The 12,135-nt window shown below is 44.2% G+C and overlaps 1 protein-coding gene across 4 annotated transcripts in view; it reads left to right on the top strand.

Annotated features, from left to right (window-relative positions):
- Positions 1 to 12,135, top strand: part of WDR35 (WD repeat domain 35) — a 109,723-nt gene that overhangs the window by 59,091 nt on the left and 38,497 nt on the right. For all 4 annotated transcript variants that reach the window (XR_013172285.1, XM_077152159.1, XM_077152158.1 and 1 more), the window contains exon 12: positions 9,625 to 9,769. Coding sequence is in view for 3 of the 4 variants with exons in the window: in XM_077152159.1 (XP_077008274.1) it covers positions 9,625 to 9,769 (145 nt within the window). In the remaining variant the exon portion in view is untranslated. The remainder of the gene's footprint in view (positions 1 to 9,624; positions 9,770 to 12,135) is intronic.

The raw sequence follows: 12,135 nt of genomic DNA, 5'->3' as shown, positions 1-12,135 counted from the left end.
CTTCTGGGACACCCACAACACGTATATTCATGCGCTTCATATTGTCTTTCAATTCCCTGAGTCCCTGCTCATATTTTTCCATTTTTTTCCCTATAGTTTCTGTTTCTTGTCGGATTTCAGATGTTCTGTCTCTTGAAATCTACTACTGTAGGTTTCCACTGTTTTTTTCATCTCTTCTACTGTGTCTTTCATTCCCTTAAGTTCTGTGATTTGTTTTTTCATACTTTCAGTTTCTTCTTTTTGTTCTTTCCTTGCCTTCTTTATATCCTCCCTCAATTCATTGATTTGGTTTTTGATGAGGTTTTTCATGTCTGTTCGTACATTCTGAATTAATTGTTTCAGCTCCTGTATGTCATTTGAATTGTTGGTTTGTTCCTTTGACTGGGCCATGTCTTCAATTTTTCCGGTGTGATTTGTTATTTTTTGCTGGCATCTAGGCATTTAATAACCTTAATTAGTTTATTCTGGAGATTGCTTTCACTTCTTTTATCTAGGGTTTTCTTGCTGGATGAATTTGTTGTCTATCTGTTCTTTGACATTCCGTTCAGCTTTATCTGGACCTTTAGCTTAAGTTTTGTTTAACAGAGGAGAATTTTTCAGTTCTTTTTTCCTTGTTTCTTGCCCTGCTTGTGTGGTGCCTTTCCTCCACACACACTTAGGAGGGTCTACTTAGATATTATAGACCCCAGCCAGATTTTCCCAGACCAAACTGGCCTCCTGTTAGGAGGAAAGAGTCACCTGTATCGGTTTTCCCTGAGGGTGAGACCTAGCAGGTTGAAAGACTTTCCTGTGAAGTCTCTCGATTCTGTTTTTCTTATCCTGCCCAGTATGTGGCGCTTGTCTGACTGCAGTTCCCACCAGCATAAGATGATGCGGTACCTTTAACTTTGGCAGACTCTCCCTGCTGGGGGCGTGGTGGAGACAGAGGAGAGGTTGTAGGCTGGTTTTAATGGCTTCAAATTACCAAGCCCTGGTGTCTGAATTCCTTGATGGAGGGATTCCACCTGGGTGGGGCTTCACCCCTCCCCTGGGGAAGGCACAGACTCCAGATAAGCCCCCAAAAGAGCTCACTTCTGCCTATGCCTGGGGCAGTTGCAGCCTGAAAAGTCCTGCCGGTATATCCAGAGGCAGTCATGCCTTTGTAGATACACAGCTACAAAAAACTCTGTTTCCTTCTTTTTTTCCCCCCCTTTTTCTGTCAGTCCTGCCCCCTTGGTGCTGGGGCAAAAATGAGCAACCTCCGCTTTGATTAGGTTCACCTGAGCTGGGGGCCTATTTTTAGTAGTCAGAACTTGTTAATTAGTTCCACAATTGGCGTTTGATTGTGCCCAGTCCCTGCTGCTGGTAAAGTCCTTTCCTTTCCCTTCTGGGATGCGGCCTGTGGGAGAGGGGCACTGGCTGCCGCAGCTTTGGGAACTCACGGTTCTGGGGGGTGCTCGCAGCCGGTCCAGCTGGTCCAGACTGGGGTACACTGTGTGTCCGGTCACTATCATGACTTCGGGAGCTGTTCTGTACTGTTTCTGGTTATTTAGTAGTTGTTCTGAAGGACGAACTAAAATGCGCACGTTGTTAAGCTGCCATCTTGAGCCGGAACCTACTTTTTATTTTTGATTTGTAACAGTTTACTTTTAAATATTTTCAAAAGCAAGTAATCCAAGTGTACTAGCAACAACCCTCAATATGTTGCCTGGTCTTATCCATTCCCCATTAATTTGCACCACCTCCAAACACTACATTGGCTTTGGCTCACCTTTTACCCCTGATAAGCGTTGAAGGCCCTTTTTGCCTAATGGCACATTCAACTGCTGTAAGAAGCACTGGATCAAGCAAGCCTTGGAAGAAGGAATGACTCAGACATCATCTGTACTCCAAGAGGGTATAACTCAGCACCTACCAAAGTAATGAGAATAGTAACTCTTCTAGCCTCTGCAAAGACAATATAGACTTACTGAGTTCATTAAAGAAATGGAATTCTCACTATCTGATGGAGCAGAATGTCATCAAGTTTCTGTGTTCTGTCTCCAGTCACACCACCCCTCCCAATCCAGACTCAAAGAGTCACCAGTTGACCACCCTGGCCCATCTCACCCTGGAGATGCTGAGTGTCAGAATGGATACAACCTCATGCTCTCAACTATTACGTTTCTTACTACTGCTAGTGGCTGGAATGCTCCTCTGCAGTTAGAGAACATATCCTCCCTGAGAGTTCCCCTACGCAAAGGCCCGGATCCCTGTCACTTGAGCTTTGTCTCTGAAAAGACATGGATTTGGCAAAAGTTGGATACCTTGATTCCAGCACTAACAGCTGTGCTGACAGACCTTTTCTGCTCAACTTGGGTCATTCTGACCTGACTCAGTCGTCCCTCCATTGGACTCACTTCTGAAATTGGCTTCCCAAGTAGGAGTGGAGATGACCTTCAAATCCTTGTAAGAAACTCAGACCAGGCATTTTGGACAGAGTTTAACTTAATGCCTATTCCCCTTTGAATGCTATGCCTCAAGCAGATGGATTATATCAAGGTTCTCCCCAAGTAGGGGATAGGAAGCCTTTACATTTGGATGGGAAATATTGTTCCCTTGCAGAAGGGTGTCCGCAGCCGTCTCGTTCGGCTTCTGATCCCCGGCCGGCGAAGGGAACAGGAGGGGAGAAAGAGACAGGCGCAGGCAAACCGACTCGAGTGACAAACACGGGTTCGAGGCACGCAACGGTTGTGAGCACAGACCTTTACTGGAGTTAAGCTTGCATTCTCTGTTACAGGTTCCACGCGGGACAAGATGCCCCGCGGGGGAACAACCTCTATGCGGCCGTCAGGCACGGCTCCCTGTGGGTCGTCTCCACCCACCCTGTCCGGGTAACCTCTTATATACTGTGCCCAAACCCAATAGGTTAGTGCCACGTATACAGAGGTGATTGGAAGATAGGGTTGGTGGGTGCGTACGTCATACGCGGAAACAGGATGCGGGCGCCATCTTGACTCACTCGATGGGCGGGGGGAACTCTAGAGCAGGCTGCAGCGCGACCACTAGGCCCAACCCGGGAGGCGGCTCTCCACATCTCCCCCTTTTTTATTATTTTTGGTCCGTAGACCCTTTCTTAGACCCAGTGTCTCCATTGATGAGTGAGCTCCCGTGAGCTTGATTAGCCCACTACTTGTTTTGGTGCTTTGGGGAGTCTGGACTAGGCTCCAGCCATCTTGCGGCTGAACCTCTGGCACCGACCAGAATGCTCACCTCATATAGAGACCGGAGAGCCCGTGAGCTGGAAACCACGTGACTCTCCCTGCAGTGCTTCGCCTCGCAACTGGGCTAAGCGGGGCTCAGGAGAGCGGCAACCAGAGTCGAGAGTGTCACTAGATGTCTCTGTGCAATGGCCGGAGTCTAGTCTGGCCAGGACCGTGACTCTGCCTTAGAGATCATCCTTTAGACAAAAATTATGACTTCTGGTGCCGCCTTTTACACCCGGGACACAGCCATGGGCTTTGCAGCAGACCTTACTTTCGAGCGTCCCGCCTTGAGTGGCCGTGACGGGCCACGCAGTGGGGGGGAGGACAGGGCTACGGTGCGGGTGTCGCCAGGGGCATCAGGGGCAAGTGACATAGCCAACATAGTAGTGACACGTAATTGCTGCTGTGTCTGGAACAAGTGTTCTAACAAACATTTAACAGTGACTAAGCCCACTAATAGTCCCACTGCCACGAGAATCCAAGTAGTCAAATTGGGCCAAGAGAACTATGAGGTGACTCGGTTCCACAGACTTTGTACAGTCTCGCCCAGTTTGGAAAGGTCGAAGACAACGGGGGTTATTAAAACTGGTCCCCTTTCTAAACAATCGAAGGGTGACCGGCATTTTCGTTGCCATTTCGTCAGTCGCCGCCGTCATCAGCAGAGTTGGAGACCTGATCTGATGGTTCAGGTTGAAGGCTTGTTGGTTTTTTGGGCAACAGCTCCTTGGCCTCCTCGGGCGATGTCACGGTTCTCACCAGTCTTTCCGGAACCCACACTGGTTGACGTCCTGGTTCCTAGGGAAAAACACAAACAGAGCCTCTGGCCCAGCTGAGCACTGGGTCAGGGCCTTGCCATTGTCCTGACAGGACATCCTTCCAACGGACTAGACCTCTATGTGGAGGACTCGGAGTGGTGTGCTGAAGGGCAGGTGTCATTCCTTGTGAGTTTTCATTTAAAAAATTGTACGTAAACAAGGCTATAGACAGTTGAGCCTTTGGGGACAGGCCGTGACCTATTCCCCCTTTCTGTTTCTTTAGTAAGTCTTTGATGTCTAAGATGAAAATAGGCCAATGCTCTGGCAGAGCTGAAAGAAGGGGCAACCCCATCTGAACAGGTCCTAAGGACTCCATGCAATTATTAACGGCTCTTAAATCATGTAACAATCTCCATCTGCCTGATTTTTTCTTTATGACGAATACGGGTGTGTTCCAAGGCGATGTGGAGGGAATGATATGGCTCTCTTTTAGCTGTATAGACACTAGAGTATGCAATGCTGACAGCTTTTCTTTTGGTAAGGGCCGCTGAGGCACCCACACCGGGGTACTGGTCTTCCACTTTAGTTTTATAGGTGTGGGTGGGAGTCTCCCCTCAGTGGCCCCTAGGAAAAACCCAGGCCTCGTCTGTCAGAATTGGAGACAGCTTGTATAGGCCTTGCGCGCCCGTGCAATGAGGCTCCTAAGCCTTTGCCGGGGACATATCCCATTCCTTTTAACAAGCGCTTAGAAGTTGGAGAGCAGCCACTGTAATTACCTGATTCGGCCACCAGAGGGAGCCCGTGGTGAGGGTTTTTGGCGAGATCACCAAAACCATTCACCGGAAGCCGCCGCGTCCCTGCAGCAGGCGCTGGCGGGGCGGAAGGCTGCGTGGGTGAGACAGGGGGCCTCCCCCAATCGATCAGCGGAGGCGCGTTTGCACCCTCGGTCTCATTACTATCTGACTCCGAGTCAGAGTCGTCCGAACTAACGTCTGACTCTGGCGGCTTGCCTTTACGGGAGCCGTCCGCAGACGAAACTGACTGAGTTTCTTGGAGCGCGTGCCGTGCCTGCAGCAGGGCGGAAGACAGACTGAGGCCTGAAGTAGACTCTGCCTCAGGGCAAGCACGGACGGTTTCCCATATAGGGACCAGGATCGGGTCCATACAAAGGCCCGTCCGGCGCGCCCATTCTATGTTATTACCAAGTTTTAACCAAGAAGGCAGACTAAGGCTCCCGGAGTGGGCGAACCAAGGTGCAAAAGCAGCAACATCGTCTAAGAACCGCAGGAGGGAACTCTTCCTAACCGAGATACCCCACTGCTTCAAAAGGGTCTTTAAGGGAGCTAACAAAGGTGAACTTCCTGACTGCCCCATGCTTGCAGTCGGCACTGTACTTTAACCAATCGGGGAGCTCTCCCGATTCACTGGGGCTACCTGAACGCCCACAGCCCTTAACTCTCACGTAATAAGAAGTACTCACCTTCTCGCGGTGATCAGGCGCGGGAAGTCCGCTGCGAACTCAAGAAGCACGTCCTCACCAGCTCGGGGAAAGGCAGCAGAAGGGTTCCCCGTACGGGCCACCACTTGTCCGCAGCCATCTCGTTCGGCTTCTGAACCCCGGCCGGCGAAGGGAACAGGAGGGGAGAAAGAGACAGGCGCAGGCAAACCGACTCGAGTGACAAACACGGGTTCGAGGCACGCAACGGTTGTGAGCACAGACCTTTACTGGAGTTAAGCTTGCATTCTCTGTTACAGGTTCCACGCGGGACAAGATGCCCCGCGGGGGAACAACCTCTATGCGGCCGTCAGGCACGGCTCCCTGTGGGTCGTCTCCACCCACCCTGTCCGGGTAACCTCTTATATACTGTGCCCAAACCCAATAGGTTAGTGCCACGTATACAGAGGTGATTGGAAGATAGGGTTGGTGGGTGCGTACGTCATACGCGGAAACAGGATGCGGGCGCCATCTTGACTCACTCGATGGGCGGGGGGAACTCTAGAGCAGGCTGCAGCGCGACCACTAGGCCCAACCCGGGAGGCGGCTCTCCACAGAAGGGTTTTCCAGCAGATGTGAATATAGCATTATGAAAGACCTCTCTCATGGATTCTTGTCACCTGGTAGTGAGAACGCCTGTGAAGGAATCCCATCTGCCCCCCAGTACCCACCACAGAGAATAAAGGTATCTCTGCTGGAGCATTGCAAATGGCAACAAGAAGCCAAGGAGAATTCTGGTGGGGAGCTGACTCTGCAAGGCAGCGAGCAGAAGCAAGCCTGCAGGGGCTGGGCAAGGCAGCAATAACTCGGTATCTGACACTGTTGTCCATGGTCTGTTGGGATCCTCAGCCTGAACTCCATCTTCCCCTCACAAAAAATTCTCCCCATCTCCTTCTTCTGTGTCCTAAATGGAGGCAGTAAGCCCATCAGATTCCAGAGGCACTTTTTCATCTCATGGTAGACCACAAGAGAATATCAGCAGTAAGTGGATGTCTCCCACTTCATTATTATGTCTGTGCCAGTCTGAAAATATTATATACCCTAGAAAAGCCATGTTTTAGTCCTGATCCAGTCTTGCGGAAGCAGCCATTTCTTTTTATCCTGATTCAACCCTGTAAGCTGGAAACTTTTGATTAAGTTATCTCCATGGGGATGAGACATGCCCAATTGTGGTTGTGACCTTTTGATTAGATGGAGATGTGAGTTCACCCTTACCAGGGTGGATCTTGATTAGTTTACTGAAGTTCTTTAAAAGAGGAAACATTTTTGAGAATTCTCAGAAATGACAGAGCTGGCAGAGACAAAGTTGACACAGATGCTGATACTTGGAGAACAGAAACATGGATATTGGAGATGCTTGGAAACCAGCAGATGTTGCCATAGAATGTTAAGCCAGTTAGAAACTGGAGAGAGCCAAGGGAAGCCAAGAGATGAAAGCCAGCCCTGGAGAAGTAAAGTGAGGAACCCCCACAGGAGCAGGGGCTGAAAGCAATGGAGCCCAGGAGCAATGGACCTGTGTACCTTCCCAGATGACAGAGTATTGCAGACATATCAGCCTTCCTTGAATTAAGGTGTCTTTTCCTGGATATCTTAGTTTGGACATTCTTATAGACTTAGAATTGTAAACTTCCAGCTTATTAATTCCCCTTTTTAAAATCTGTTTCAGTTCTGGTATATTGCATTCCAGCAGCTTGCAAACTAATATATTGTCATACTTGTTTTACTGAAGAGGTACCTCATTATAAGGGCCCAGAAAAACTAACTGACTTGATTAAGAGAATTTTATACCTTATACCTTCTTGTCTTATCACAGGTATTTTATGTTTGCATCTCCAAACCCAACCATCTTTTTTTACTCTTCTTCATTCCTATTGCTTCTGTTTGGGTTTGACCATTGGGGAAGCCTGGCAAGAGGTCAGAGGGAAGAGAGTGAGATAGGGCTGTTTATTCTCTCATGCCTTTCCATAAGAGTCCTAAGAATTGGCCTCTTATGGCTGTGTTCTTTTGTACAGAAAGTCAAGGATCCTCTCAAGGCAGCATAACTCGTTTTGGTTTCCCCCATCCATTCAGGGTAGTAACGTCTCTGCTGCTACTCACCCAGAATACTGTAGTATCATTGGTGGTTTCCTTTACACCCAGCCCACATCTTTTTAAATAGTTCTGTTGAAAATAAACCCTCTTCAAATAATCTTATCCCATCAAGTTTCTGTTGGGGACTCCAGCCGAGACCACTTCCTAAAAGGGAGAGTATATGCTAACTCAGAGGCTTATTAGGTAGCTGTACATCATTTAATGGTCCCTTCATTGCTATGACATCATTTTCTTCATATGTAAAATAGGGAGATAGTACCCATCCCTATGATGCACAAGCTTTATGAAGTCCAAGTGAGTTAATGTATGTGAGAATATTTTAAATCTGCAATCATGCAAATAGAGATTATTATTATTATTAATTTTAATCATAGGAAGATTTCTAAGTATTGATGCTTGTTATTAATGAAGTTATATTCTTGTTCTTATGTCCTTGGTATTGATCTTAAATATTCATATTGAAAGTATAGTTCATTTATATATATACTCATCATGGCCATCTTTGTTGGAACCATTTCTGTGTTTATAAATGCATTATCTTTGAGACAAAAATAAACTAAATTATAGTTCAGCTTGTTAATTACAGTTTGCATTGTTAGTATGAAAAAGTAGTAACTAGTGAGGGCAGTATATTTTGTAATTTATTACTTATGTAAGGATGAAATACTTCCAAATATTTGGAGTATCCACTTTGTATAGAATTCTAGAAAGTACTAAAATGTAGAACTAAAAATATTTTTAAATTTATTAAGACTAGAATGAAAATTAATACTAGATCTTTTATCTTTAGAGTCCTACTAAGGAGACACTTAATCTTCCTAACGTTTCTTTTTATGCCACTGTTTGATTAGTGAGAAAACCAATGACAAACAAGAAAAATTTCATACTCAAGGGAGTGGTCAAATCTGTTCTAGGAAGAGGGAATGTAAAGTTTGAAAGTGATCACAAATCCTGTTTTTGAATAAAACAAAATGGGATGACTCACTCCTTGTTTCCATCTTTAGGTGTATCCCAACTTTGGGCAAAACTAACCCTTTTAAGTGATTAAACAACATATTTTGCTATGTTTTGGGTATCTTAATTTTGACAGTAGGGTTCTTATAAGTTTGGATTGAGATAAACACCCATGAGTCTTTTTTAACAGCTTTATTGAGATATGATTCACAGAGCAAACAGTTCATCAATTTTAAATGTACAGTTCAATGGCTTTCAGTGTGCTAGCTGTGCTGTACACGCGTCACCACAATCTAATTTTAGAACATTTTTTGTCCCTCCGAAAGAATGCTGTACTCATTAGCAATCTCTCCCTTTCCCCTGCCTCAACCTCAAGGCAGCCATTAATCCTTCTGTCTCTGTAGTTTTACTTGATGAATGTTTATTACAAATGCTATCATATAAGTTGTTTAATATAAATGGTATCATAGAACACCATGTGGTCTTTTGTGTCTGGTTTCTTTTACTTAACATAATGTTTTCAAGACTTATCCCTCATCCATATTGTAGCATACATTAGTGTTTCTTTTCACTGCTGAATACTTTTCCATAATTTGGATATACCATTTTATTTATCAGTTCATCAGTTGATAGACATTTGTGTTGTTTCTGCTTTTTGGCTATTATGAATATTGTAGCTGTAAACATTTGTATGAGTTGTTGTGTGGACATAATGTTTTAAATTCTCTTAGACATATACCTAGGAGTGGAATTGCTGGAGCATGTGGTAACTCTGTATTTAACATTTTCAGGGATTGCCGAATGTTTTCCAAAGCAAATGTACTGTTTTACATTTCTCCCAGCCATGTAGAAGGTTCTGACTTCTCCACATCCTTACCAACCCTTACTATTGTCTTTTTTAAAAATTTAGACACCCTAATAGGTATGAGGTAGTCTTCTGAATGGTTCTATGAACTTCTGATTGTTTTCTGAGTTTGGAGACTGGGTGTGGGTATGTTCTGTAAAATGAGGGGTTGGATTCTGTGATCACTGAGTCCTTTGTAGCACAAATATTCTGTGAGTCTGTGTAACGGTAATCTAATTGTCTTAATATTCTTTTTAATAGTACCATTATTTGTTGCAATGACCAAAACCCATGTGATAGCAGCTTCAAAAGAAGCATTTTATACCTGGCAATACCGTGTGGCAAAGAAGCTTACAGCATTGGAAATTAATCAGATCACGCGGTCTCGAAAAGAAGGGAGAGAAAGGTATATCTTTCTTTTTTTTTAATTAATTAAAAAAATTTTTTAAAATACCAAAAACACCAAACAAACGCAAGCATTCGTAATTTTCGATCATTCCGTTCTACATATATAATCAGTAATTCACAGTATCATCACATAGTTGCATATTCATCATCATGATCAAGAAAGGTATATCTCTTGATACGTATTTTTTAATACCTCAACCATATCACACTTAGATCAGATATAGTTAATTATAAATTATCGTGCTTGGGAACTGTATGTTGTTTTGATTACTAGAAATTTTTCTATTTATTTAAATGTTTTTCAAATTTATCTGTTTAAAATTATCAAAGAGAAAGTATGGAAATCTGTGTTTTTAATAGGAAATGGTTATCCTCGCTCACCCGCCCCTCCCATATTATAATTATTATGCTAACTGAAATATGATTGTTTAGTTAATGTTTGCATGTCTGAGGAAGGCTTCATTCCTGTGGGTTAGGGTTACAGGTCTTCCCAGGAGGGCAGGGCCATTCTGCCGTCGCTCGCCTGAGCCTCTGCTGAGAGCCAGGGCCCAAGCGCAGCTGTGGGGAAGATGCTTGGGGGGGTGGACTGGGGGCTTGGAGTTTTTCTCTTGCCTTGGATTTCAGGGCGTCTGGAGTTTGTGTTACTTTTGGGGCTAGAGTTACTTCCAGTACTCTCCACTGCATAGTGAGGTTAGGACCCAGGAAGGAAGTAGACGCTAAGCCTGTAAGTATTTTTTAGAATATTTTAAGTTAATGATTCTTAATGAAGGGATAGACTTGGAGGGATAGTATCATGTCAGAAATCCCAGAATGCTTTTTCAATCACCTTCTTTCCTCATACATGGTTGAGATCTTACTACAATCTTCCCTTTCCTTTAAGACTCAGTCGTGTACTAAGATAGGAGACATGTCGCCAGTAAAAGCATTTTGGTTATTTGGGTAAATGCTATAATGTACCTTCTCAGTAGTGCTTAAGACTAAAAGGAAAGAATCTTTGTCCTCTCTGAGGACAGCATATGACAGTGATAGCAGTAATAAACAAGAGACCTGTAATTCGCTGGGGGCAGATAGATGTCAGGACAGAGTCAGGAGAGAAGAGCTTAGCCCCTCCATAGAGTGAGTGCCCTTTAGCCAACTAGAGATTGTGGCCTTTATTTAAATAAAGAAGGCAGCATTTCCTTATATTTCTGTGTGGGATTACACACACACACACACACACACACACACAATTGTTTTAAAGACTTTGAGCAGATTTTCCCGGAACCTCAGTTTCCTCATCTGTAAAGTATGGTTTACAATGGTGGTAACTGCCAGCATTTATTCAGTCCTTCTTATGTGGCAGACACTGTACTGATTTTAGTCTGTCTTCTGCTCCACTGAGACACGTGTCATGAGACGCATGAGCCCCTATTGTTTGCCACAGGCTACCAGCTGATGGGTAGTGATGGTACAGGACCCTAGGTTTAGCTGACTCGGAACCACTCACTTGGATCCACCTCTCCTGTAGCCCTGTAGTTACCTAAAAGAGGGAGCTGCACCAAATGATCTCTTGAGGAACTCTTTGTTCTAACATCTTTGTTCTATGATAGGTAAATAGAAATAGTTACTGGATAGCAGTTTAATTTATACCAATTTAGAGGTACCACATATATCTGCATTTGTATCATATCTATTAAAATGATTTAAAAAATGTAATCTCCTTATTATATTGATGAAAGCACACATTTTTTTCTTTTTTTTTTTTTTTACACTTATGATTTTTAATTAGCAATTATTTGTAGCATTTTGAAGATAGGAACTAGTATGACTTTCCTATGTTTATATTTTTGCTACCATCTCTTAAACTCCTCTGATGTTCAGGTTCTGCATTTACATGCTTTATAAACATCCTTTTATTTATGCCTCTCAAAAAATACTTACATAGGAATCGTTACCCTTATTTTACAGATGGAGAAATGGAGGCTCAGAGAAGTTAAGCCACTTTTCCAGAGCCTCACAGCTAGTAAACTCTAGTCAGAGTAAAAGCCCATGCATTTTTCTACTTGACAGTGTCTTCTCTATTAGTCTCCATTCATGTTAGTACTTTCCAAGCAGACATTAAAGAGCAGGTGACAATGTGTGGTTTTGTGCTAGGCACTGGGCTCTGCCTTTGGGAAGCTTGCCATCAGTGAGCAAGAAAACCAGCAGTGTCAGTGCAGCGTGAATAAGTATCATAATAAAGGTGCCAGAGAGATGGTGGAAGTCCAGAAGTGTGCAGCTTCATCACACAGGAGAGGGAAGGGAAGGATTCTTAATTTCAAACAAAAACTCCATTAATTAGTGCTTCCCTAATACATTTAAGTTTTACTTTTATTAAACCCGTGA

This window comes from Tamandua tetradactyla, chromosome 3 (assembly GCF_023851605.1).
Source record: "Tamandua tetradactyla isolate mTamTet1 chromosome 3, mTamTet1.pri, whole genome shotgun sequence".
NCBI classification, from domain to species: Eukaryota; Metazoa; Chordata; class Mammalia; order Pilosa; family Myrmecophagidae; genus Tamandua; species Tamandua tetradactyla.
This window is presented reverse-complemented; position numbering and strand designations above follow the sequence as displayed.